The sequence below is a fragment of the Anopheles bellator genome, chromosome 2 (genome assembly GCF_943735745.2).
Source record: "Anopheles bellator chromosome 2, idAnoBellAS_SP24_06.2, whole genome shotgun sequence".
In the NCBI taxonomy this organism is placed as follows: Eukaryota; Metazoa; Arthropoda; class Insecta; order Diptera; family Culicidae; genus Anopheles; species Anopheles bellator.
Genome location: NC_071286.1, coordinates 18,383,491 through 18,410,332, shown reverse-complemented (window position 1 = coordinate 18,410,332; position 26,842 = coordinate 18,383,491). Strand labels below are relative to the sequence as shown.

The window sequence follows — 26,842 nt, the reverse complement described above, 5'->3', positions numbered from 1 at the left end:
CGCTCACTCGCGGGCTGTTGTGGAGCGCTCGCCCGAACAAAAAAGTCACTCATATTTTCTATAGTGAGACGAAATATCTGAGCGCCGATTCGTTTCTCACCAAAGGCCAGAAAGAAAGCGCAACACCGAACAACCTTTTTGTCTCTGTCACGCTCATGTAGCATCCAGTCCGGCACTCCAACGCCAATCTGTTAGTTTGATGCAGGAACACAGAACGAACGACGCAAGCAAATCGACTACGCATCATCGGTGTAAAAATAGTGTTTAACTGTGAATTCTAAGCTGTTGCTTATTTCGGTAAGTAAATTTAAGCATCGGGAAGCATTTCTCGATAAGTATTTACTTCTAAATAGTGAAAGTGCAACGCGTCTGTTTCCATTTCAGCTAACCATTAGCAGCGTACGGGACAATGTCGATAGGGCGGATGGTACAGGATACATGAAATACAGGATTCACGGATGGATACACTCTACGTACACGCAGAGATAAGTGAAAAGTGCATGTACATGGTGGAATAGTGAAACAATTGTGAAAATATTGTAATTGGTGGTTATGAATAAATGCAACACTTTGTTTACAACATCACAACGATTTGACAGTTCATGCATTGAGAGTATGTAGGTGAGAGGGTGTATGGAATGAGAGGAAGAGAGAATAAAAAATATAGGGGGAGACGCTCACGGAGCTAGTGAGACGGATTGGGATATAAACGCGATTTTTGGGATATACAAGAAGGAAAGTGAGCCGTTATATCTCAATCCAGCCATAGTGAGAGAGGTTGTCTCACAGGTTGAGATCTGGGGCCAGAAAAATGAAAAATTGAGTGACTTTTTTGTTCGGGTCCCCATCTCATCTCACCGTTTCGGTGGTGGGGTTCTTCGCGCTGCGTGGCTTCGGCTACTGTTGCTGGCTTGGCCGGGGCTGCCTCGCTGACCTCCCGACGGTGGTGGGTTCACTCGCAACCTGGCCGGCCCCGGTTGCGTTCATTCGTGCTTGTGTTCACTCGGTGGCACTCGCAGTGGAAGGTTTGTTTGTGGCACTGATGAGCCGGGGAGGCCGTGACTTAAGGTTAAAATTGTAAAGTAATTTCAGTGACTCGCATTAGAACACCGGAACCGGATCGTGTTAGCCGACCAGCTGGAACCAGGAACAACCTGCCATTGTCATGCGAGTTTGCGAGACCGCCCTTTCCCGCCTCTGTCTGGTAACGATTGGCCGACCGGCACACTGCAATCTGATCACACCATATTCTCGCTCGCGACTTCCCGAAAGGTGCCAATTGGCCTATTGCATCATCAGGGGCTATAACATTTTCGGGGGTATAAAAAAGGTGAACGCCGAGCATATCGCATCGTATCGCATCGTTAACACCATTAGGGAAACGTCGTTAAACATGTTCCTCCGTAGCAGATACGCCGGAAAAGGGTACCAATGCCAGTCGCTGGCGGCCGCCTTGGGGTCGCCGTCGTCATCGACGCTTCCTTCGGCGCCGAAAAAGGGTTCGTCAAAGACACTCACAAATGAGCCGAGGCGAGATGTGTGTGTTTGCTCATTGATAACAGTTCGACACACCGCACTTCCGGTTCGGTGTTCCGGTGGTTCCCGAAAATGTCGTAATCGGTCGAGCTTTTAGACACTCTGAAGCCGTGACAATCGCTGCTTAGTTTAGGAGTAGTTTTCCAGTAGTTAGCGCTACGCAATATTGGGCCCCCCCCTCTCTCTCTCTGCCAGACGACGGTCGGCTTAATTAAGCAAATCACGATGAGTGATGACGACGCCCTCTTGTCCTTTCTCAAATTAAATGACCACTTCGCAATGCGGTCCAGTGATCCATAGGCCGAACAAGCAGAAAACATAAACCGCTCCAGATATCTGCTTGTCAATGGCACCATTGGCCGGCCGCCCCGGACCTAACCGGTTCGAACGGAGATCCGATCATAAGTCCTCCGAATTTTGGTAATGCGACTTTGCGTGAATATCTCCATCGCGCCGGGGTGGATGATGATCATGATCATTGACGATGATGATGACGATGGTACTGGCGCTGATGAGGAGGCTGTTCGTATGTTTGCATCAAGATCAAGATCGTTCCGTCGGCCGCGTTCGAGGGTCGCTCGCATTGGGTATAGTGGGAATGGGGCTTTGCGAGCAGCGGCAAGATTTAATTACAATCTCCGTTCTCCTGCGGCTCTCGGGGTTGGCTGTGGCCATCGCTGGCCGTCCGAGTTTGAACAGTTTATTAGGATTGGTTTTTTTGCGTGTACATCTTTTCGGTGTTGCGAGATCCGGTCAGATTCCGTGGGTCAGAAAGTAGTGCGGCTAAATGACCAACAAGCAACTGGGTGCACTGCCAGTGGTGGACGAATGTTGTTGGCTTTTCAAAGGCCAAGGAAACTTTTCTGGTTGTGCAATATTTTCTTTCACATTGAAATTGAAAAAATATGGATACTAAAATGAAAAACTGTGTTGGAACGTGACTACACACACCAATAAATTGATGTACGTGTGCTACATTCACTCCTTGTTAGTTTTAGCGCACCAGCTTAACCACTTATTGAGCTGCGCGATATTCGAGAGTTATGCGCTTGTTTTTTGTTCGTAATATTACTCCGAATTAACCGGTTAAAACGGGGCTGACCCGTGCAAGTACAGCAACCGGCTCTCGGCTTCACGTGACGACGTTCCAATCGGCTACCATTCATTAGCGTGTCCGGTACGATAGTGCCGAGAGCGCTGCGGTAATTGATTTCAATAGCACGTGCAATTAGTCCGCCGGCGGCGAGAGAGATTGGAGCGAATCGGTGTGATTTATGGCCAGTTAATGATGGTAATAGAGATTTTTTCCAAAAGGTTATTACTAGCTGTGAACGCGCGAACACTTTTTGATGATGTTTGACATTTATGAGATAAATTCCATTTAAAATAAATTATCGATAGTTCGAGTTCGAGATGCAGGATGTATGATTCCAAATTTCTCATTTCACAATGCGACCCACGCAAGCTACAACAAATGACCGGACCCAAGGTCTAGGTAACAGTAATTGAACGAAACGGCAGAAACGGCAAACAGAGTATGTCAGAGTGTAATTTCCCACTTAACCCCGTTGCGGACGATCGGCCGGCAAACCCTACCTCAACAACGATTTGGGCAAAATGTCCCGCACAGACGACTTACACAGAGGTCCGTTCACGTGAGATGTCGCTAAACAATAGCTGGGCCGGTGGGAGGAAGTAGTACACAATGACTGATAATGGTGCGATTAGCGCTGTTTAATGAACCATTGGCGGTGGCGTTGTTTGTGATGTACGAAAACTAATGAGCACAGGTTCAAATTTTAAGAGCGTACAAACTGTCCAATTACTACATCACCAAGCCCTGGTAGTAAACAATTCTCCAGTAAGCACATGCACATAGTAACGGGCTGACGGGTGACGCCACGGGTGAGGCTTCTAATTTTGTTCGGTTCCCCACCACTGAGCGCTGCCGGCTCTGGGACTGGTTGCACCTGTATGCAAATTTGGCGCGACCGCTCTTCTCTTAAGCGCACTGCTGCGGTGGGTGACTTGCTAATTACCGTCCGCGACGCGCAATCCGGACTACCGGTCCGATGATAGGCGCCGATAGGAGGCCGATAGGCTGCTGTCAAACGTTTTGTTTTATGTAGAACCTGCATCGTTCGCTTCGCTAATGGATGGCAAACGACGATCGTTTGTCTTGCCGTGTTCCGTGCGTTCGAGTGCGACGTGACGCTGGTTGGGTTTGAATCGGTTTATTTGTGGCCGTGGCGATAAGAAGGGTCCCTTTTTTTGTGCAATCTTAAAGTCATTTTTTTTGCAAGAAATCGCACTGAATCGTGACACTGTGTGTGCCGATCGATAACAGAACGTTTCTGTTCTTGCCGTCGGATAAAACCGGTAAGACAGCGCAGAGGCAGCGAAAGAGAGAGAGAGGACACCGGTCCGGAACTGTGTTCGCGACGGACGGCAACTGTGTGTTACATAACTAAACGATCCGTGGCAATTGTGAAAGGTTCTACATTATGGAACGGTGCACCGTGCGATTATAGGGGGGCGTCACTCTCGTCAGGCATGTCGCGGGGAACAACAAGAAAAAAGGGCCTCTCATAAAACTGTACTTACGATGAACCGCGGGGCCGGTAACCGGGGTAAGCCTCAGCAATCTTCCAGCATGCCCACGCTTCGCTTCGGAGGGTTCGTCGCTTTTTAGAAATGAGTCTTTCGATTAGCGTTCCGAAATGGCACACCGTCGCTCTCCGAACACACTTCACTTTTGCTGCCTTCCGCCCTGGGGCTGCTTCCGCTGGGCTGTTGCGCAGGACCACTACACAATCCAATCGTACCGCGGGTGGAACGGTTTTTTTTCTTTCCCCGGAACGCTTGTGTCCGGCCGGGACAACGATCGATCACAAACTGACTTCCTTGGTGGTTCGGGTGATCTGTTTCGAGCACCGTTCCTTCTCAGCGCTCCCGTCACCGGCACCCGGTTAAGGGTGGGTTCCTTGTTGGTTGATCAAACAAAAGAAAAACAGATTTCAAAACCCACCCTCTCCCTCCAGGGGGGGTGGATGACGCAGACCCGAGCGCGGAGTTGTGCGCACTGATTATGGGCGCAAATCTGGGTGTGCACGCACTGCCTGGCGATACGCAACCACTCTGTGGTGGAGAGCTGATAACAAGTTTAGCATTGAAAGGTTTTTCGGGGTCCTAAATGTTGCGTAAAGAGCCACGTGGAATAGATGGTCGTACGGTACGGAAAACATCGTGGAAAGGCGCCCCATTTGAACGATAAACGCGATAAGGGCAACTCCCGGGTGACATCACCGGAAGATCACGGTCTGTTCCGCGAAGGTGGACAAACTATTTGAGAGGTACCGTGACGCGGAGTGATTAATGTCGTTCGCCCTGAATAAGGCTCTGGTTCTGGCGGTCACCCTGCAGATGATGCGCTAACGTAAACGGGGCGTAATGGACTGTTGACTCGAGTGGATGAGTGAAGTGTCCTTACGGGACTAAATTTCTCTCGTGCGAGAACCCTCGGGATGCATCGTTTTGTGTTTCAAGCGCTGCGTTGCAGCGTCTCGTTCACGGTCAGCCGTACAATAACGAATTAACGGGGCCACAACAGATCACTAAAGCAGCACAGCAGACGACGGCGATCGCTGACGCCAGGTTCGTGTCGAGTGGATCGTTCCAGTCATCAACCGGCTGACGTCACCGTAATTAGGGAATCACGGCGCGCACGGCGCGTGATCCGGATTTTGTGGGACACATCGTTAAGAGATCCGTGAAAAAGCCAGGCGTTTGGGACAAAAATTGGTTATTCTCGCCGCTTCTTTGCCCCGTGTACCATAGAGGTCGGTGGTGTCCTTGGGGCCAACTAATGAGACCAACCGACCGACCGGCCTGCCGGAATCGATGCTGGCAAAGCATGGCCACAAAAAATTACCATGAAAGCCAAACTTCTCGAGCTCGGGTTTGGAAAAGAACTGAGGCTTGCATTCTTTCAAACTAATGATCTTCGACGATCCTCGACCGATCGCTGCGGCTGTCTGCCACATTCTCCGAAACCCACCAAACGGGCGGGGGGCACGTTCAACGGTAGCTCCCGGAGACGGGTTGGCGAAAATTTATGCTTCCATCAAATCGTAATCAAATCTGTGGAATGCAAAGCGGATTGGGAGACATACGCCGGGCCGGCCCGGTGTGTACCTTTGGCCGCGTTCATTTTTTTTTCCAACCGAACCGTGTTCTTATGTTGCTTTCGCGGTTGCTTGTGTTTGCGGCCCCGCGGGTTTTGAGTGTGGTTCTGCGGGTTTTATTGTGAGGACGAAAGAATTAAGAAGAAACCCTACCCGGGGGCAGACCGGGGCAGCAGAAACAAAAGCAAATATATGTGTGCAACCGAACCAAAACCCCCTTCTTACCTTGGGGCCTCGGTGGCATGGAAGGTTAAGCATATTTTGACTACCGAATTGACCGCTCTCGGAAGCGCTTAATACTCGTATTTCTTGTCCGTCGCCCGTCTCTCGTGTCCTGTGCGCCTTCTTGTCGCCTGTCTGTCGACGCTGCTTATTTATGCGGCTCAGTCCGCGCAAGATCTCGGACACACTTCGAAGACCCTTAAAACAAGAACCTACACCGGGCACTGAAAGTATTGAACCGGCTAGGACTGGAATTAGAGGCCCTTATACACTTGTGCTTGTGAGAAACGATTGATTTATTTTATGATGCACTTAAATATTTGTGTGAATTTGAATGGAGTAATAGTAATCAACTCCCCCCGAACCATAAAGGAGCGTCCGAAACTACATTGTCGAGTTTATTTATAGTCAGCTGCACTCATCCACGATGTTGTTTAGGACTGACGGGTCGTTTTTATCGTCAGTACATGATTAGTTGTTTTAACGACACAACTAGACTCATGTGGGTAGTTGCTTCGTTTGCATATTTCTGCCCGGCGGTGTATGTTCCTCTCATTTCGGACTGCGCCTGCCGTTCGAATTTGTGTCTGTGCGTCTGTGTGTATTCCTTTTAACAAATGTTGTGCTCCTGTCCTGTCGTTTGCGGCAACCGGTGTTGCTGGTCGCCGAAGGTGCAGGAATAAAATATACGCTTTCTGGCCACGCCATAACTTGAACAACATTTCTCCGCCGTTTTTCGCACTTGCCTCGGCACGAATGGTGGAGAATAACCATTGACCACAGCAGCAGAAGCAGAAGTGTAGCTCGTGCCCGTGATCCGTCCGGTTCAACCGCCCTTTTTTTGTTCTGTTTTTGGGCCGACTAACAGCTTGGCCAACAGCTGCCTCCCGGTGGAATTTTACCGTGCGTTGGTTCGGAGTGAAGGATTGCGCGGCGTAGTTGGGCCGACGCCGGGAACGGCTATTCGCGGAATGTATGCTAATGTTTTCTAATATATTATTATGTTGCTCCTTGCCATCCGGCGGATGGAGAAACCTTTTTTGTGGTGTAGCCCAAGAAGGTGTCGTTTTTTGCTCGCCAAAGATCATTAAATTTTCATTCATCCAAAACCGAACAAAACGAAAATGTAGAAAAAACACAATCTCCGCTAGAGTCGGAAAAAGTTAACGAAATAACACACATAGTTGAGCCGTTATTGTGTCCATTGGTCCACGGTTGGTTATCGAACCATGTACTATGTTGTCATGCATTTAATTAATGTTTTTTAAATAGTGTAACTACTGATATTGAACAGTTTTATAACACTTTGTTTAGAAGCTGCGCCAGAGCTTCCCATCCTTAAAGTACTTAAAAATACAGTCTTTAGTTTCGGGGAATGAATTAAAACAGTACAAAAACGTGTGTTTTCGTAAGAGGTAGTTAGCAAGAGGTTGAAGCATTTGCCTAGACATGTTACGTCGCAAAAGCGCGTTCACAGCGACGACAGAACAGAACGAAGTGCGTCAGTAACCCGTCCGGAACCCGGGGGAACCGGGCGAGCTGAAAATTGAAGGGAAAGAATACAAATCAAGAAATTTCGCCCATTTCGGTTTTAATTTCTTCTTCGTCACATTTCGCTCGCTTCGCAGCAGTTCCCGGTACCGGGCAGCCGGACAGGATTGTTGATATCTTTTTCTTGTGCTTTATTTTATTTTATTTCCCCCTTCATTCTTTTTGTTTATTAACTGAGCTGCGTCCTCACCTGGCAAACTGCACACGGTTTCTGGAATGTTTGGCTCATTCCATTTGCTCGCCTTCGGGTTCGCCGCTTGGTGGACTAGCGTGTTTGTCGTCTTCATCTGCGGCAACGACGGGGAAGACGCTGCTTGTGCCTTGCTCTCCTGAGGATCGGTGCAAATTGGTCCCATAGCCCGGATGTACGGGTTAACAGGATGCTTGGTTAAGAAGTTATTAGTTATGGCAAAGATATTTACATTTTGTTTCCTCCAAAAAGAATCGATTAATGAGAGAATGGCATGTTGCGAACACATGGAAACCACAGAATCATTTGCATGTGGCAAATTTTGTTTCGTTTTGTATCCTATCCTATTGTTAAAGCATTTCGCAAGATGAAGTTTTGTCTCACATCCAAATTTTATGCGGACAATGCAATGATGGCGTTGACGCCAATTTTGACGCCACAATTCGTGTGCTTTTTATATTAAAAACTGGGTGCCAACCTCAGTTGAATCGAGTTATCAATTCTATAACTAGATAACAACCGCTTAACAGGCCTTTCCTTACCATATTAATTTTGCTAAAATTCAACCAGCCTCTTTCATTTTGTGGATGAGTAAACCTTATCCTGTAGGTGCGTGCAGCCCTCGTGTACACCCTACCAGGCTGCTCCATCTGTTTGGAGGCACAATCGGAGGACACTTTTTGTGGGAATCGCCATGCCCGACTTCCTCATGAACTTGACCCTATGTTTCTGTGTTACGGTTTCCCGTTTCGCAAACCACCCGCGCACGTGTGCCCCGTAAAGTAGAATCAAGAATTCCAGTGTGCATAAATTAATAAAGATGCTGCTGACCGACCGCAGTGACGGCGCACATTAGTTGGCTGGCGGCCGCTGAATTATGTATTCCGATTAGCATGTCCCGAAGCGGTGCTGCTGCGCGAATTGGCGATGCATGACTTGGTTGGTTGGTGGGTTTTGTGGACGTTTGTTTTGATTAAAACTTCGTTGGACGTGATCTGCACGCGGCCAATGTTATTGCCATCGAGTTTATTACCGAAATAAATGTGTTCTGTTTTTTGCATGGCATTGTGCTAATTTTGTAGCACCACACATATACAGGCAACTAATGACGAAAGCGCTCCAGTGCCACAATCATACTTTTACTTCCGTTTCTCTGCTTGCGTCGTTTCGACCTTGAACTCACAAATTGGACACGAAATAATGTCCGTGATGCAGCTGTAAGTCTGAGCTCTACGGATATTAGAACTAGGGATGCTGTTTACTCGTATCGACGTCTGAAACTAACTTTTAAACGCTATTTATGCACGCTTTAGTGTTCAGTTAGCAAAGTACAACATAGTGATATGAATATTATCACACAGTACCAAACGAATTGGTAACTTATCCACCGAGCATACGCGGCTTTCGGCTATCGTGCGTGTTGAAATGCGAACGCGCGATGTTGGTTATCGCGATCGAAACCGTTCCGTCGGGACTTGGCGTCGGCTTTTTTTGGTGGAAACGTAAACTGCAACCGAAATACCTGCCTCGAACCCGCAAGTGAGAACTGTTTCGAGACGTTGTTGTGACTAATTTCGTGAAACACAGGGTGTGTGGTCCCTGTGAGTGGTGCACTCGCGCTTATTGATCGTAATGCACTGCACGATCGCCACTACGGCGAACTGGGTAGCATTTTTGTGTTGTTGTTGTCGAAGGTAATCGGAAAGACTTCGACCCGTCTTCGAAGTGAGAACAACTACCTCTAGTAGTGCGATCCGAATCCGACGATACGCGTTTCTGCCTCTGAAGTTATTGACTTTTGGAACCCGATGGGGCCGAGACATTGATTCAATGCAAATCAAGCGGCGCGCTCTTCTGCATATCGGCTGCAATCGGACTGTGCGACTTCACGGGGCATATGCCGCTGCTTTTTTGGAAATTAATAATAAACCCGGGACTGGGCCGACGGTCGTCACATGGCCAACAGGGCCCGTGGTGAAGGATAACCTCTCACCATCGATGGTGTGCGGTGTTGAAGTCAACGTACGGTTTCGGTGCCATTTCCGGCTTTTGAGGATCGATCGTGGCCCCGTTTTAAACCTTTACCCGTGTGCCGTAGTGATTTATGGCATCTCGGGCCATTTTTTCCGAGAGAAGCTTACAATGTTGTAACTTTTATTGGTGACTAGCAGACCCGGCGAACTTTGTTCCACCCGAAAGATGCATTTTGGAAATCAAACAAACTCTCATTATAACCACAATGTTTACGTTGTTTGACAATGTTGCCAAACGCTTTAAGTTTTCGTGAGACCATTATTTATCAGTTCATTGATAATGTTTTTACCTTTTTCGCTGAAGTCAATCAAATGTCGGATGCGCCCTTTTGTTGAGGGGCATTCTATTACGACCGGGTTCCGACGACGATGAATCGAGGATCGATAGACGATTTGAAATAGCTCGAGTAAATTTGGGTGGCCAATTACAAGACTGGGCTTGTCATTCCGAAATTAAGAGTACTCCAGAATCGGTCAAGCTTAGTGTCGGGATTGTAGGTTACAGTCGACGTAGCCCTTGACTATTCCCACCCATAGGTGGCCCTGTCGGCAACTTCACACCATCGGGGGCGCTTAGGTTGACTGAACGTGCGCCGTAACCTTGAGCGGGCTGTGAACGAATGGACAAACAAAATTCCCTTTTTCTCCGCTTGGGGTATTGCACAATAATGCCTCCGCGGAGGGCTACAGTGCGGTAGAACAACGCCTCTTTCGGCGGGCGGTTTGTTTAGTGATGAAAAACTGCATACCTTGCGGGTGCTTGTGGGGTCCCCGCGTGCCAATGGTAAACTATATTTAAAATGCTCGTCCTCATGTGCTAACAACGTTCGACGTGCGATAATGGCAGCGTTTGTCAACTTCCGCGATAGTTTATGGCGCAAAAGATGGGAAGGGTTTCCAACGTTGCGGCGACCCCACAGCAACAGCGGTGCTAGGGCTGGGTGACATGCCGGTCTATAAGTTCCCCCCGGAGGCCTTTTCTCGGGTGGGTGTAGCCCAAGGGCTTGCGGAAAGATGTCTTTAGCGGGGCCGTTGCGTATTGCGCGCCTTGGAAGCAGCAAATACACACACCCAGCACGTGCTGCGGCAGGCTCGGGGCACTCGGGACTGGAATGTGCCGGGTTTTAGCGCGAGTCCACCACCAGGCAGAGAGTGATCATAAATCATCGTGCAAGGGTTCTAAATTTAAATTCTACAAGTATGCAGCGGGCCGGTCGGTAGCTAGCCCACATAGAGTTACAATGTAACACAAGAATCGCGATCTTGCGGAATTGATAGGCGGATAGGCTGGCAAACCCACGTAGTGGCCCATTTCTGATTGTCTGGCCCGTCCTTTCCGTGGGGTTATGAAATAACACCCCGTCGATGGAACCTTGCGACCAAAGTGCGTTGCAACAAAACCGGACCCACGCTTCGTGGACATCCCCAAGTAGGACATCATTGCTATGCACTGCGCCGGCGCGCATTATCTCACGCAGGAACACTGTTCTGTTGACGGACGATCGTCGATTGTCTAACGCGCATCGCTCGCTGACTTTTTATGGATTGCCGTGATTACTAAATGACTGTTTCTTCACTCTTTCTCCGTCGCAGGTCCCGTCAAGCCGGCCATCTTCAGCTCGCAGCCAGCGGAAAGTGGCGTCATACCGGATCTACCGCAGGACACGGACAGCTTTAGCGAAATCGATCTGAGCGCGGCAAGTGAGCCGGCGGTGCTCTCGTTGTCGCGGCCATCGACTGCAGCCGATTACAATCCGCTGCAGGACTTGGAGGATTCGGAATCGCGCCCTCTGCTACCGGGCACCGACGGTGGTCCGTCGTCTTACCTGCAGCAAACCTCGTCGCTGACCGCGCAGTTCGCGGCCCAACTGCCCAACGTTGCCTCAACGGTATTTTCGACCTTCAGCCGGGTCATCAAGGGCAACTCGCCGGTCGCTAACGACCAGCAAACGGCAGCGTACGGGTCGTTTAATGCGCAGCCGGAATTCCAAAATACGATCCATCCTTTAGGGGAAGCATCGTCGCCGTTCCTTCCGTCGGCACCGCCGCTTCCACTGGCACCATCGTTCGGAGGGCCATTAATAAATTCAGCCGCGTGCGAACCGTTCCCATCGAACGTTGGCGATCAGCCGCAGCTAGCGCCTCCGCCAACGTTCTACAACCCCGACCAGGTGGCTTCCGTCGCGTCGTGTCCGGCAGCACCCCCGCCGGCAACCGGGAGCGCACTGTCCAACACCTACCGATTGGGAGGGAGCAAAAAGAAAACGTACGCTCACATTCCGGGCCTGAGCACTACTCACCATACTGGCACCGGGCCTCTTGGGAGCGTTGTGCAGCCCCCGGTAGCTGCACCACTTCCGTTCGGTGTGCCACCTTTGCCGACACCGCCGGTCGCACAACCATTCACCGACCTACCACATGAGGTAACCCAACCGGAGGATTCGGCAAAGAGTAAACCGTCGCTTTTCGGATACCACCTTCCAACGAATCTGCTTGAAAAGCTACCGAATCCAGGTTTTGTCGGTGGTGAGCAGCGTCAACCGAAACCGACGGGGAACACTACAGCGGGACCGATTGCTGATCAATTCGTCGATCAACCGTTGGCACCTTTGGTGGTAACTCCGATCGAAAGCAGCTCATCCTTTTTCGCGCCACCAACAGCCTTAGAACCATCGGCTGCGATTGGCGCCCCAGCCGTCAGTCCGTTCAGCTCACTGTCAGCTCAAGCCTCGCTGGTCGGTGATCAACCTCCACCGACGTTCTATACACCTGGTCAGATTCCTACCGTTCCAGTCGCTCCGTCTACGTCGTCCCTCACGTCGAAAAACCCGTACAGCTCGGCACGTCGAGCACCGGGAGTCGGTCCGTACAAAAATCCGCTTGCACCGATCACCGCACCGGTCAGTGGGCCAGTATTTCTACCGAACCAATTGCCGCCGACCGCCGCCCATAAACCCGAGTCTACGGTGTTTGCTTCGCCACCGAGCATTTTTGCACCACCACCGGCCAGCGTCGTGCCTGCGTTGTTCCAACCTGTCGCCGAACCACTCGTTTCGTTGAACGAACCAATCGAATTCACACCACAAACGGGAGGTTTATCCATCTTCACTCCAGCACCGGTGGCGGAACAACAAAGTGTCCCGGAGGAGCAGAACGTTGTTAATTCGTTTGTCAAACACGTAGCTGATTCACTTTTTCAGCCATCGTCGGCTCCGCCTAAAGAACCGCCGGTAGTGCCATCGATCCATGAACCACTAGCCATCCCGGTGCAACATCAACCGATAGGGTTACCAGGGTTTGGGCCACTCTCGGGAGGTGTCGATGATCTTAGGACCGCCTCTGAGCACATCGTGACTCAACCGAACGTCCCTCTGCACAGCGCCCCCGTTGCACAGCGCGAGTTTACGTCATTTTTTGACAGCGCCCCTGAAGCGTCCTCGGGCGCCCCCAAAACGATCATCGACAGCCGGTCCAAGTCGAGCGAGAACGTTCTCTCGCCACCGCCGCGACCAAACTCGAACCTCAGCGAACCGGCCACCATCTTTCCGGGAGCGGTGCCACCGGCAGGAATATTCCTTCCGGATACGGTGCCCTCGGCCGTCCCGGTTGCCGTACAACGCCAACAGTCCCAGGAACAACCCACAGAAACCGACAGTAACGCAAACAGTCTGTCAAGTTTCTTCGGTCAAACTTCGACGCCCGTCGGCCCCATCCCGAGCCAAACCGTGCCGGAACCTACGTGGAACGGAAACGTTTGGCCAGCGGCACCGGAGCCAGCGCTCGAAGCAGTGACCAACCCGCTGCCTGAGCAATCGCCGGCGATCAATCCGTCGGATTTCTTCAACAGTAACACCGCTCTGCCGCAAGGTAGCGAAAGCGACTCCAAAACGGGTCAGCAAATATCTTCCGTACCCCTGTTTAGCTTCTTCGGGCGAGCGGCCAATCCGCCGGCAGCATTACCACCGGTCCCAGCGCCTCCAGAGCCCCTCGAAACGAACGATCAAACCGACGGCAAAGACGAAGAGACAGAGGAGCAGGAGCGCTTCGTGGGTGTACTCAACGAGCCCATTTTCAGCAGCGACAATCTGTTTGACTTCAAACCTTCCGTCTATCAGGACGTTGGTCCGTATTCGGAGCGCCAGCAGAAACCGAGTGATCAGAGCAACGGACTGGGCGGTGAAACGAGCGCCAGCGACAGCATGGCAGCGATGGCGGCAACGAGTGTTGGCGGGTTGGACACCACCACCGCCACCACGGCCCCATCCGTAGCGGAATCGAGCACAAACGTTGCGTACCGTCCGACGTACAACCACTGGTTCTACAAGCGTGAGGTCGAGGGTAAGGTCCTCTGGTCACCCTTCACGATGGCCGACTCGTTGGCCCTCGAGGATGCGTGGAAGGTGGAGGTGGCGAGAGGCGCCGCTACGGCTGACGACCCACTACCGCCAGCCGTAATCGTCCACACGGACGGTGGTCGCTACGACGTGTCGATCCGCGACCGTACGCGCACACCCGTCTACTGGAATACGGGCGCAGCGAACGAGGTACGGCGCTGCTCGTGGTTCTACAAAAATCTCGATTCTCGCTTCGTGCCGTACGAGGAGAAGGTAGCGGAGCAGCTGGAGGGCGAGTACAAAGACGCGGCCACGACGGGCGAATGGCACCGCCGGGTGACGATCCCGAACGGGGAGACGGTCGTTTTTCACGGGCCGTCGGTGATCGTGCACTTTTTGAAAACCCAAAACCCGGACACGTGGGGTGGCAGTTCGCCGGTGCCGTCGACCACGAACCGGCCGCGCGTCGTGAAGCGCGGTATCGACGAGTTCAACATCGACGACGACGAGCCGGAGAAGATCGACCATCTGATGTTCATGGTGCACGGCATAGGGGAGGCGTGCGATCTGCGCTTCCGGCGCGTCGAAGAAGTGGTGGACGAGTTTCGCAGCATCTCGGCCCAGCTAGTCCAGAGTCACTACCGGTCGGCGTTCGATCGGAGCGACATCGGACGGGTGGAGATACTGCCGATCTCGTGGCACGACGATCTACACTCCGAAGAATCGGGCGTGGACGAGAAGCTGAAATCGATCACGCTGGAGTCGATTCCAAAGCTGCGCCACTTCACCAACGACACGCTGCTGGATGTCCTGTTCTACACTAGTCCCATGTTTTGTCAGAGCATCATCGACGCCGTGGGCAACTCGCTTAACCGACTGTACACACTGTTCTGTCAACGGAACCCGTCTTTCGCCGGAGGGGTATCGTTGGCCGGCCACTCGCTGGGTTCGTTGATTTTGTTCGATCTGCTGTGCCATCAGAAGAAGGCCACTGATCCGAAGCCGATGGAGACAGAAAATTCGGTACTCATCTTGGAACCCGAGCTCACCGAACTGGATGATCTTCTTACTGAGCTGTCCTCTCTTCCCCCTTTCCAGGAAAACCCTGATGCCGATTCCGTGCCACCGCTGCCACAGCATGCCACCGTTCACCATCGTCCCCTGGTGCGCAAATGTTCGCAGCAGATAAATTACGAGGTCGGGCCGGCCGGCACGGGTCAACCGTACATCACATACCCGCAGTTACTGTTTCAACCGAAAAAGTTCTTCGCACTCGGCTCACCGATCGGCATGTTCGTCACGATCCGGGGGATCGACGCGCTCGGGCTCAACTTTGCCCTTCCTACGTGCGACGGATTCTTCAACATCTTCCACCCGTACGACCCGGTTGCGTATCGAATCGAAGCCCTGATCAATCCGGAATTAAGTTCACTGCGACCCGTACTGATACCGCATCACAAGGGCCGGAAGCGGATGCATCTCGAGCTGAAGGAGACGATGGTGCGCGTAGGAAACGATCTGAAGCAGCGTGTTTCTGACGTGTTTCGCAACACGCTCGACACAGTGTACGCACTGACGGCACTAAACTCTTCCCGGCCCGACCCGAAAGCGATCGAGAAGGAAGTGAACAAAGTTTTGCAGGATCAGCTTCAGTTCGAACAGGCGGGCTCCACGTCCAATCTGGCCGGGGGAAGCGATGTAGACAATGGTGAAACGAGTATACCACTCGGACGCCTCAATCAGTCGCGTCGCGTCGATTACGTGCTGCAAGAGGCTCCGTTCGAATTTATCAACGAATATCTGTTCGCACTGACTAGTCACGTGTGTTACTGGTAAGGATCGGGCAGAGACAGCAGAAACCCTGTCCCGCGGTAAACGTTGGCCTTATCGTTACAATGTATTTTTTTGCTTCTTCGCGAACAGGGACTCTGAGGACACGATGCTGTTTTTAATGAAGGAAATCTACAGCACACTTGGGGTGCAGGCGGACATACAGGTGCCGCAGCAAACGATGACCATCGAGCGGCCCCTGTCGTCTACTAGTCCGGATGTGGTACAGCGTGCCTGTTCGCCTAACAATAGTTACAACCTTTTCCCGCAGCCGCAACCGTCAACGTCGATGAACGCACCGAGTGCGACCAGCAGTCGATAGGCGGGTGACCGTTCCTTAGCTTTTCAAATTCCCTTTTTAAGAGCACATCCGGGATGCAGTCAGACACAATACAGCCCCGGCACCGTAGCGTAATGGTTTTAAATCGTCTACCTAATAAGTTATGTTTTAAAAACAAAGATGTGTTGCCTGTTGTTCTTTTCGTTTGGCCGTTTCTTAGGTTTATCCCACAAGTGACACCGAGAAATCAGACCGTTGTTTCGCGGGAAATGTTCCTGTTGGTTGTTATCGGTTGGAAAGCGTAAAGAAAGTAAACTGTATGTACAACGCAAGGCACGTGGAAAAAAGAATAGATAAGAAAGAGAGCAATGAATGAATAAAAATTTAAACTAATTGAAGCTAGGCATAATGTTTCTTCCCACTTCCAACCAACTAGTGCTGTTGAAGAAGTGCTTTATTACAATAAACAACGTCACATAGCACCGCCGGGCAAATCAAATTTTCAACTGCGCAGACTTGGTAACGACCTTGTCCCCGTAGCTGGCGACGATCGGATTAACCTCTTCCTGAACAAACTCCACCACCTGATCGGCGGCTCGCCCGGTAAACGTTTTCGGATCGAGAATTTTATCGAGCTGCCCGAGAATGGGTGCAAAGTAGGCGTCGGCCTTGATTCGATCGACCAAATCGTTGTCCTTTCCATGTTGCTTCACCTGCGCACCGGCTTCGTGCGAGAGCACACGTATCTTCTCGTGGCAAACCTGCCGATCTCCGCCGGCCTTCACCATGGCCATGATCACGTTCTCGGCGGACATAAACGGAAGCTCCTGGGCAATGTTGCGTTCGATAACCTTCGGGTATACAACGAGCCCCTGGGATATGTTGAGCAACGTCAGCAGACAGGCATCCGCTGCCAGGAACGCTTCGGATAGCGTCAGCCGTCGGTTGGCCGAATCGTCTAGCGTCCGCTCAAGCCACTGGACGGCCAGCGTGTTTGCTGCATTCGCTTGCATGCTTATCATATGCCGGGCAAGCGCACAGCATCGCTCCGAACGCATTGGGTTCCGCTTGTACGGCATGGCCGAGCTCCCGATTTGCGTTTGTTCGAATGGCTCTTCCAGCTCTTTGCGGGACGCGAGCAACCGCAAATCGGAGCACATTTTGTGCACCGTAGCGCCGAGGCTTGCGAGCGCCGACACGATCTCTAGATCTACCTTCCGGGAGTATGTTTGCCCCGTGACGGCATAGTATCGCTCGAAGCCGGCCAGTTTGGTGACGGTGCGATCCAACTCGCGAACCTTATCGCCATCGCCGGCAAACAGCTGCAAAAACGAAGCCTGCGTTCCGGTCGTTCCCTTTACACCGCGGAAACGCAGGTTCTCCCGGCAACCCCGGAGCGCTCGCTCGTCCATCAGTAGATCCTGGACCCACAGCGTGCAGCGCTTACCGACGGTGGTCAGTTGGGCCGGCTGCAGATGAGTGAACCCGAGGGTTGGCAGCTCGCGGTACTGCATGGCAAACTGGGACAGCTGCTTAATGACTCCGACCAATTTCGGTAGCAGCTGGTCTAACGCTTCCCTCAGCACAATCAGATCCGTGTTGTCGCCGACGTAGCATGAGGTCGCTCCGAGATGGATTATTGGGGCCGCCAGTGGACACTGCTGTGCAAACACGTGCACATGAGCCATCACGTCGTGTCGAGTTAGGGCTTCCTCGGCCGCAGCAGCCTTGAAGTCGATGTTTTCTACGTTGCGTTCCATCTCCCGGATTTGCTCCTCGGTTATGTCCAAGCCCAGCGACTAGGAGCAGACAAGAAGAACGCAGTTTAAGGACCATAAAATAAGCGGATTGTCAAGTGATTCTTACCTTTTCCGCTTTCGCCAGCATAATCCATAACTTGCGCCAGGTGGAAAACTTGTACTGATCGCTAAACAGATACTGCATTTCCTTACTGGCGTAGCGGGTGCTCAACGGCGAGCGGTAGCCACGAAATTCGGCGTTTAATTCCGTCATTCTGCTCGTTGCTTTGCACTAAAATGTCTCACTATACACAACCGGATCGTCCGATCTTTGAGTCAACACTGCTAGTAACCGCCCCAGCTGCGGATCGCGCCCTATCTGATCAGATAGTTGTGGACAAGGCCTTTACGTCGGCCGGGATTGTTTATTTCGTTGCGTGGTGATAAGAACTCGCGATGAATGCATACAATTTCATGTGGTTTCCGAGGCTTGTTTTTGTGGTTTTTTTGCCGGTACCTGACAGTTGCGATCGATGTGGCGTGCAAGATTGTAGCTAAATTGCGCTTGAACGCAAATGAAATTGCCGGTTGAACCGGTTCGAAACGGTTCAAAATATTATTGGCGCAAATTTCATTCTTCGGAAAACGTGTCGCATGTAGAGTTGTTAAAGACAATTTACTGTACTAATTGATTGATTGATTGATTGACGTTTTGCAATATGTTCTTACGACTGCAATTTAGCATTACTACCGACCATTGCGATGGTCTGTATGTGAGTTTTATTTTGTTTAGGAATTATTTTATTACACGGATTTATTGTTTGACAACCGTAATACGGTTTTGGGGCTATTTCTGCAACGTTTTCGTTTTAAACTTCCAACATCAACATCCAACAGATAAGAACTATGAAGAGTAAAGTCTCGCAGCGCGAAACACCAAGTCTCAAAGTTGCCCCGAAGCTACCAAAATGTTTTACTGAAAACCCGTTTCTGTTATCATGATTAAGCGAAAAACTCCTAGGTTGGCCAGGTCAACAGCTCAACAAATCGAAATTACCGATGTGGGGGAGGGTTGGTAAAGTTCCATCGGTTAGTTTCCACGACATTATGGATGCAATACTTATTTCACAACGTTTTGCCAATGGCCGTGGTGTGTACCGGAAATCGGAAGTGCTCTCAATGTGAACGGTCACGCCGTGAAGACAACGCTGCACAAGAAAACTAGTTTCGTGTGGGCGAGACCGGTTTTCGCGGTTTATTCCATTTAATTCACCTCGGTTGATATCCGAGGAGAGTGTTCGAGAAGAAATTGTTGTGCACTGCTCTTTGACCAATCACAATCAACTCGTTCTTGCGGACGACAGCATGAGGAAGTCGGAGCGGCTGTATGTCAAGGACGCGTAGTCTAAATCTATGAAGCTCCTTGCAGACCGCGAATCAATGTGCTTGCGTTTGTTTGTTAAGTGAATTAGAGGTGTACTTAACGCAGATACTACTGCAAAGCGTCATGCACGTGTCACTACTACCAGCAGGGTCATTGATCTAGCAAATCGACCGCACCGAGAGCGCACATTGAACGGAGCAGGATTGCGCCAATGAACGGCGCTCGGTGTCCGATAGGGCTACAAATCCTCACTGGATTTATGTCTAGCAGAGTAATAGTAATAAACGATCTGTTCATAGAAATTTTATCACCCAAATACCGCGTGCTGACAAGTGCAGAAAAGTGTTCATTTCCGACACCAACCAATTAGGAGCAGCACGGTGCGACACTATTCCATGCGAGCATCGATTTCATCGAGCGCCTTTTTTACTACCTCCGTAATCGTTACCAACCGAATCAATTCCGAAGGCAGAGCCACCGATGCGTCGTGAACTTGTCCTTGCTTGATCCGGAGGTACGCCGCGCCCGGGCAAGGACGCCACGCGAAGCTTGTAGGGGCTTTCGCTGGCTTTCGCTGGCTTTCGCGGTGAACCGGCACAGCCCAACGCATTCCGTCGGCACAGCACAATTAACCAGTAAGTCATGGCCACCCGTTGTGCGCCACAAGTTCAGCTCAAGCACCGCACACTCCGGCCTTTTTGCCACGCCGTCTGCGCCGTGGATGCTGTCCGCCGCCGTCGTCGTCTTAAGGAACGGAAGCAAGACAAAAAGCGGCGCCGCGCAAGTCTCTGTTTTTAGTGTACGCGCATTCGGGGCGCCGCCTTTGTTGCGTTATTTTCTTCCTCGCCGAGGTCCGTTTCTTCAATTTATCGCCCCCGGCAGCGGCTAGGTCGTGTCATCAAGGTCGAAGGTCTCGTTGCGAGTTCTAAGTGCCTTGCCACATAAATTTGACTCTGCCTCTGTACGGCGGGGGGAAGGAAGGATGGCTGGATGGCGTGTCTCTGATGCGCGCGCAAAACTCCGCCGCTGCGCCGCCAAAGTGATAAGGAACGTTCCGGATCGTTTTTTCTTTCGCGCTCGCGCTCGACGCGAAACTGTCGAGGGGGGGTGTCGGGATCTGAAGTTGGAAGGGGTGATCATCGGCCGGTGAGGATCGGGGGGAGGCGGTGTCGCTAGCCTGCTCACACGCCACCATGCATGAAGGAAGCGATCGAGAGCCTGAAGCGCGCCGGATTGCTCCGTCCGCCAGTCGAGCGGTGGCTTGCGAACGAATCGGATCTGCGAGACGGCGGCTTCGTGTGGTGATCGCAGAAGAACGCGTTTATCAACTTCCAGCGTCTACCCCAGCGAACGAGGGGATATTCCGCCCAAGTTCCATCCCTTAGGCAGTGTGCACACACACATGCAGTCAGGGTAGTTATAGGCGCCGAAAACAGAAACCTCAGTGAAGCTGTAGACTTAGAACTACGTTCCTAGTGTTGAAGAACCGACGAAAATTCGAACCTCCCGCCACAAGGATCGGATGTCTATGGTACACCAGTGCGTGAGCGCCATCTAACGGCCAATTAGCATACTGATTAGAGGGATTACTCTCCGTTTGGCGGGTTTTATGTCTTGGACCGTCGCCCGCGGAAGGTAGCTTATCAACCCGTCACGGCGTGACGCAATCGTTCGGGGCGAAGCAGGAAGCGAGACGCGCACTGGCAAGTGCAGATCGTTAGATCGATTGCTGCGGAGAGCGCGAAATCGCGAGTCGCCGCCCGGGGGAGTGCTAAGTGTACGCACACTCTCGCTGCTAGACCCTTACGTAACGTCCGACGCCGCCATCGGGGGAAGTTCTCCTGCCAGCCAGCGCACACGGTTCCCGGGTTCACAGGGTTGGCCCACAGGTCGCGCCATCGGTCGACGCTGCGAGGGAACTGCCTTGGGTCGACGGGCTGTCACGCTACCACGTCCACGTCCGTAATTGGTTTAATTGAATTGGTTTGCATAAAACTTTCTACCGGTACGCCGGCAACGACGGCGCATACCACTATCGAAGCGTACGGTAAAGTGTCCAACAAAGTTCAGTGCGGTGAAACATCGCGAAGCAGACGATAGTTGTTTGGCGCTCCATTGGATAGCCGACGCCAGGCGGAGAACGCGTCCGACAGTGGCGAAAGTGAAAATCCTGACCCAACGCCTCTGGTCTAGAGAGTGACTCTAGTGGTGTGCTGGTTGTTTCGAGAACTCCGACGCGCCATGGAGATTTGGTTGGTTTGTTTGGGGTTGCTGTTGCGGCTGCTGAACATACTCCTGAAGCCGATCGTCGCGTTTGTCGGTGGCTCCAAAAGGACTGCCCGCTTCCCGGAAATCCGCAACGATATGCTCAACATTCCGGCCGTGGATCTGGCCGAACGGATACGGAACAAGGAGGTAAGCCCCGGTACCGGTTGGCCTTGGCCGTCGAAAGGCAGAGCGATAGTGCCGATACGTCTCTTGAGCTGGCGGCGGTGGCGAGTTCAATCAACCGCGCGAAGTGAGTGGCACTTCGAATATCTTGCTGACCATCGTTCGGTGGCGGTCAAGTGCAGATGCCGACCTTAGTGTCGCGATGGGCTATTTTCAAGGGTCGCTTTATGCTCCGGTTGCTGGTTCCAGATGCTGAACCAGCCGGTGCACATTATGCTGTCCTTTTCTGCTGGCCCCTCCTCTGGCCCTGGCGTCGTGTACACAGCAGAACCGGTAGTAGCGTAATGGTAGCGACAAAGGCAAACATTCAAACAAACAACCGCCGCGTTCGGGTGAGGTCCGAGGGGCCGGCATGTATGTGATCATCTTTTGTGTGCTGTACATAGCGTAATTATGCGTGGCGTGCGAACGGATGGAAGTGGAGTCCGATTATCGCCGTGCAGCAATCCGTAAGATCCTGTTGTGTTCACTGAAAGGAGTCATCGCTAAAAGGCGTAGATCATCATTTTGGTACCAGCAGCAAAAACATAAATGCTGTTGTCTGTTTACATTAAAGTGTATGCCAAATTTTACTTTGTTCCAAGAACCCAGACGTTGTTGGTTTATCAAGTTGGGTGCTAATGCCAACAAATATGCATGTTTCGCCTGACGCGGATAACTCCAAGCAATGAGCGCACACCACCGGAGAACACTACGGACGGCTCCCAAACACTTGTGGTGGGCAAAAACAACAAGTCAACCCGGCGAAGTGTTTTGCTTAACACTACGCTGATAAGTGGATAAGAGTGGAACTTGTTCAGACGTACCCAGACACAGGCCTCAAGACAGTGGCAGGCAGTAATTAATCGGGCCTGCGGTGCAGGTTTCATATACTCGGCGAGGAACGCTGACTCATGTGGAAACGTTGACCTCATCAAACGAGGTTTGGCTTCTGCTGGACCGATCGGAATCGGATATCGAGACTCTGATGTCAGAGTTAAGTTCTAGAGGGTGTAATGTTTGTCGATCGCCTGAGACCACCGAAACGCCGCTGGAGTAGCTCCAAACCTGTCGGTTTGCTTTCGACAATTCGGCGACGATTGGGCGAACCGAAATCGCTAATGCTCTTCTGCTCGGACAAGGTCAAGAAGGTGCCTAGAAATGTTAGTATGAAATTTAACGAGGCTGTCGAACGAATGAGAAAAACATCTTTCTCGATCGACCAGTTTTGACTATCTTTGTGCCGATGGTCCCTGACGCCGACAGGACAAACCAGTTTTCGGATCAGAACGTTTTCGTTAGCATGCTGAAAACGGTACGTGGATTGGTTCGAACTGTTACTTTCAAGGAAATATTTGACATTTGTCTGAAAACGGAAGATTGTTAATTTACCACAATCGATCGTAAGCTTGCCTATGCGACACTTGCTTTATTGATGTTTCTGGGTAAAACTTGTTTCGATCGTTGATGTATATTTGTAATGACAGAGGTTTTTTTCTTTAATTTAAATAACCGACGAAGCCGCTGATAAGTGGCTTGCCAAACATAAACATTTACGGCCTTGCATCCTGTAAATATGTACCGCCATATTGTCAACGAAGTTACAGACGCCGTTCGACCGGAAGTTGAATCGTGGATTGTACGCGCGCTAAACAAAGGGAAGATTTTCGTGAATTTTGAATTAGAGAACCGACGGGCCCATCGATAGCTGGAGTTGTAGTGACTTTCCATTGTTTTCAACGAATCAACGATCCGCGCCCGCTGATGCCGGCTGGTTTGTAAATAAATGGGCTCCCAATGCGTTGTTGGGGGTCGTTGGGCGACGCACTAGGCACGATCTACGCGGCGATCGGTGCGAAACGGCGGGGTAATGGTGGCGCAAGTACGCGTCGATGAGTTAAATGGCCGAAACATGATACCCGTTTGCGTGACTGGCAACGCATAAGGTGACACTTTAAGCCCCAGAGAGTCCCGTCGGCGTATAATGCCGTTGACGACATACTGGCGTCAGACCGAAGGCTAATAATATGCCAATATAGAAATGTAACTGAATTTTCCATTTGAAATCAAACCACTCGTGTGCGAATGGACGTCTGTAAATGTTCGATAACAATCAGATTGATACAGACAATCATCGTAATTACATACTTTTCCAAATTGTGTTTAAAATGAACAGAGTATTAAAATTGTATTTAAATGATGAGCTGCATTTGCATGAATTTAAGTTCATTTATCCAACTTAATGCTCTAATCTGGGGGTCCTTACTGTTAACTTATTTATTCTAAAATGGCACTGAGGCAATGATTGGCCACTAACTAAACATAAGTGAGTGAGTTGTTCGCTAGCAAACGAAGCGAGGTGTTGTGAGGTTATCTCAAGTTTTTTAAATTCGTGGTTCTTTTTCAGGACGAGTAACTGATTATGTATAAAGTGTGCGGTTTTTAAATTTAATGGGAATTTTTTAGAAAATTCCACTTAACAGTTATTTGAAATCGGAAAAGAAATTGGTTTTAATTAGCTGATGAATACATAATTTCATTGGTATGAAAAACGTGATGGAAAAATGAGTTTAGCCGATCCTGTCAGGTCCTCAGGCCCTTTTGCCAAATAGTTTAACTAGTTTAAAGGGCAATATAACTAAATGAGTTGGAGCCTTGTAGTTTGGAGATGCTTAGAACAGGAGACAATCAAAACAATTTGTTAACACCAAGTCTTGTGTGTTTCGCCGTTCCCCGAGAGATAAAACTGATCATAAATCAAAACTTCTTGAAACCACAGGCTCTTCATTCTTTTTCAATTGTGAAATGAAGAAGCCATTTGTCATGCTCTTCTCGGTTCTCGCGGGACTCGTTTTTGAAAACGTACCGTCCAGATATGCCTGCACCACCAATCAGGATTTTTTTTTGGATCCGACAATCTGGCGGTACGGCCTTTCAAGTGGGAATCTGTCTAAATGCAAAAAAGCTTTTCAGACTTATATCTACAAAATCCTTATTCCTCATTCTAAAGCTTACTCGTATAACCTGCATAGTAAGGTTTTATATCGCATCGGTTCGGTTTGAAAAGCAGGAAGTTGTGTCCCTCGGTAGCAATCAATCTTTTTCCGGCCTTCCGCCAGACTGTAGGCTTTGACCCACTGGCCACACGCGCGTTTTCTAATCACAAGCCATTAGCGCTACCGATCAGGTATTGCGTGGCGTGGCCATGCCCAAGGAGCGGTGCAAAAAAGAAAACGATGTCACGAACACACACAGTACCACAAAGGAAGCCACAATTGAAACGATCCTCGCCTTCGAGGTGAGTCCACCGTACCTCCCTTGTCCATGGGAATTTGCGGTGATTTAGATTCGGCTCACACCGACCCCCGAGGCTCGCTGGCACTTTGTCCGGAACTGATGGAGCCAAGCCAACGGTCGTTGATGTTCCCCACACTTCACATTGCAGCTCCGCTCCGAGGACGTCGTGAGAGCCTACATAGAGCGGATCCGTGAGGTTAACCCGCTGATCAACGCCGTCGTCGAGGAGCGTTTCGAGGCCGCCATCGAGGAAGCGCGCAAAGCGGACACGCTGATCGCGGAGACGCAACCCATATGGCTGATAAAGAACTACCCGCTGTTGGGCGTCCCGTTCACGGTGAAAGAGTCCTGCGCGTTACGGGGCGCCCCCATCACCGGTGGGTCGCTGGCGCGCAAGGGTCTGAAGGCGACAGCCGACGGTGAAGCGGTGGCCCATCTGCGTACGGCCGGCTGCATTCCACTGCTGGTGTCCAACACCCCCGAGTACTGCCTGAACTGGGAGTCGTACAACCACATCACCGGGCGCACGCTCAACCCGCACGACAACCGGCGGACTGCGGGCGGTTCGTCCGGCGGCGAAGGAGCCCTGATCGGGGCCGGTGCCTCGTTGTTCGGTGTGGGCAGTGATGTGGCCGGTTCCATACGGTTACCGGCACACTTTAACGGAATCTTCGGCCACAAGCCAACGGCGGGTGAGTATCCTGGTTTCCACTCGGTCACTCGGATGGTGGGTCCTCATGTCCTTATGCTCCCCCAGGTGCAATCTCGATCCGGGGCCACTTCCCGATGTCGACGGACGAGAAGTTCGGCCGACTACTGACAGTGGGGCCGATGTCACGGTACGCGAAGGACCTGCCAACCCTGCTCCACATCATGGCCGGCCCGGGTGCGGCCAAACTGCGGCTCGGCGAGAGCGTCTACACGCGGGACATTCGCATCTTTTACGCCGAAGATATGGGCTTCAATCCTGGCCACCTGCCGGTCGACGACGACATCAAGATGGCACTGTACCGTGCGGTGCAGTACTTCAAGGGGCACGGCCTGTCCACCGAGCGGTTCGAGTTCGACAACATGCCCGAGGCGATGGAGCTGGCGTTCAGTGTGCTCCAATCGCTCAGCGACGTGCCGAGCATCTTCCATAATCCCGCCAACCCCAAGGCACCGCACAGCCTGCCCGTGGAGTTGCTGCGCAGTGTCCTGGGGCGGTCCCAGTACAGCCTCGCCGGTATCATGTTCTACGTGATATTCGGTCTGAAGAACTTTTTCACCACCGACCGGCTCGACGCGTACCTCCAGAAGGCGGCCCAGATGCGGAAGCAAATGATCGTAAGTTTGAGTCTTCCTGTTTGAGTCAAGGATCGACGATCGACTAACTTCATCTTCTCCGACACAGGACACACTCGGCACCGATGGCGTGTTTCTGTTTCCCACCTTCCCGACCTCGGCCCTGCGGCACTACGAGTCCTTCGGTCACATCATGGGCGTCGGCTACACGATGCTGTTCAACGCCCTCGGGCTGCCGGCCACTCACGTGCCGCTCGGCTTCGATCGCCACGGGCTCCCGATCGGCATCCAGGTCGTGGCGGCCCCGTTCCAGGATCGGCTCGGTCTGTGCATTGCCCGGGAACTGGAGGCCGCCTTCGGTGGGTGGAAGGCACCCGAATGAGGGCCGCCCGAGGCCGGCGTTACCTCTTAACCCCCCGGCGGAAGCCAGAATGGGAACGGAGACCATGGGTGGCCAGAAGTTTAACTCGAATAAATTAAAATCTATTTTGCTGCGTTCTTTGCTGCGTTTAATTGTATTTGCGCGTGTATCTGTTTCCTTCGGTGTT

At 51.5% G+C, this 26,842-nt stretch overlaps 3 protein-coding genes across 3 annotated transcripts in view; 2 read left to right on the top strand and 1 right to left on the bottom strand.

Moving 5' to 3' along the window:
• The window catches only part of LOC131207130 (SEC23-interacting protein), a 35,742-nt gene extending 19,184 nt beyond the window's left edge, over positions 1-16,558 (top strand). Inside the window, exons 2-4 of the mRNA XM_058199739.1 lie at positions 11,310-15,073; positions 15,149-15,882; positions 15,974-16,558. Of these exons, the coding sequence (XP_058055722.1) occupies positions 11,310-15,073; positions 15,149-15,882; positions 15,974-16,202 (4,727 nt within the window). The 3' untranslated portion in view covers positions 16,203-16,558. The remainder of the gene's footprint in view (positions 1-11,309; positions 15,074-15,148; positions 15,883-15,973) is intronic.
• On the bottom strand, positions 16,539-18,229 carry LOC131211956 (adenylosuccinate lyase). Its single transcript, XM_058205652.1, has 2 exons — positions 18,027-18,229; positions 16,539-17,959 (listed from the first exon to the last, which is right to left on the bottom strand). The coding sequence occupies exons 1-2, from the start codon at positions 18,171-18,173 to the stop codon at positions 16,655-16,657; spliced, it is 1,452 nt and encodes a 483-aa protein (XP_058061635.1). The 5' UTR covers positions 18,174-18,229; the 3' UTR covers positions 16,539-16,654.
• Positions 18,230-20,706: 2,477 nt separating this feature from the next.
• Positions 20,707-26,783, top strand: LOC131209297 (fatty-acid amide hydrolase 2-B-like). The gene is made up of 4 exons (XM_058202332.1): positions 20,707-21,698; positions 25,159-25,702; positions 25,768-26,336; positions 26,404-26,783. The coding sequence occupies exons 1-4, from the start codon at positions 21,525-21,527 to the stop codon at positions 26,674-26,676; spliced, it is 1,560 nt and encodes a 519-aa protein (XP_058058315.1). The 5' UTR covers positions 20,707-21,524; the 3' UTR covers positions 26,677-26,783.
• Positions 26,784-26,842: the final 59 nt, after the last annotated feature.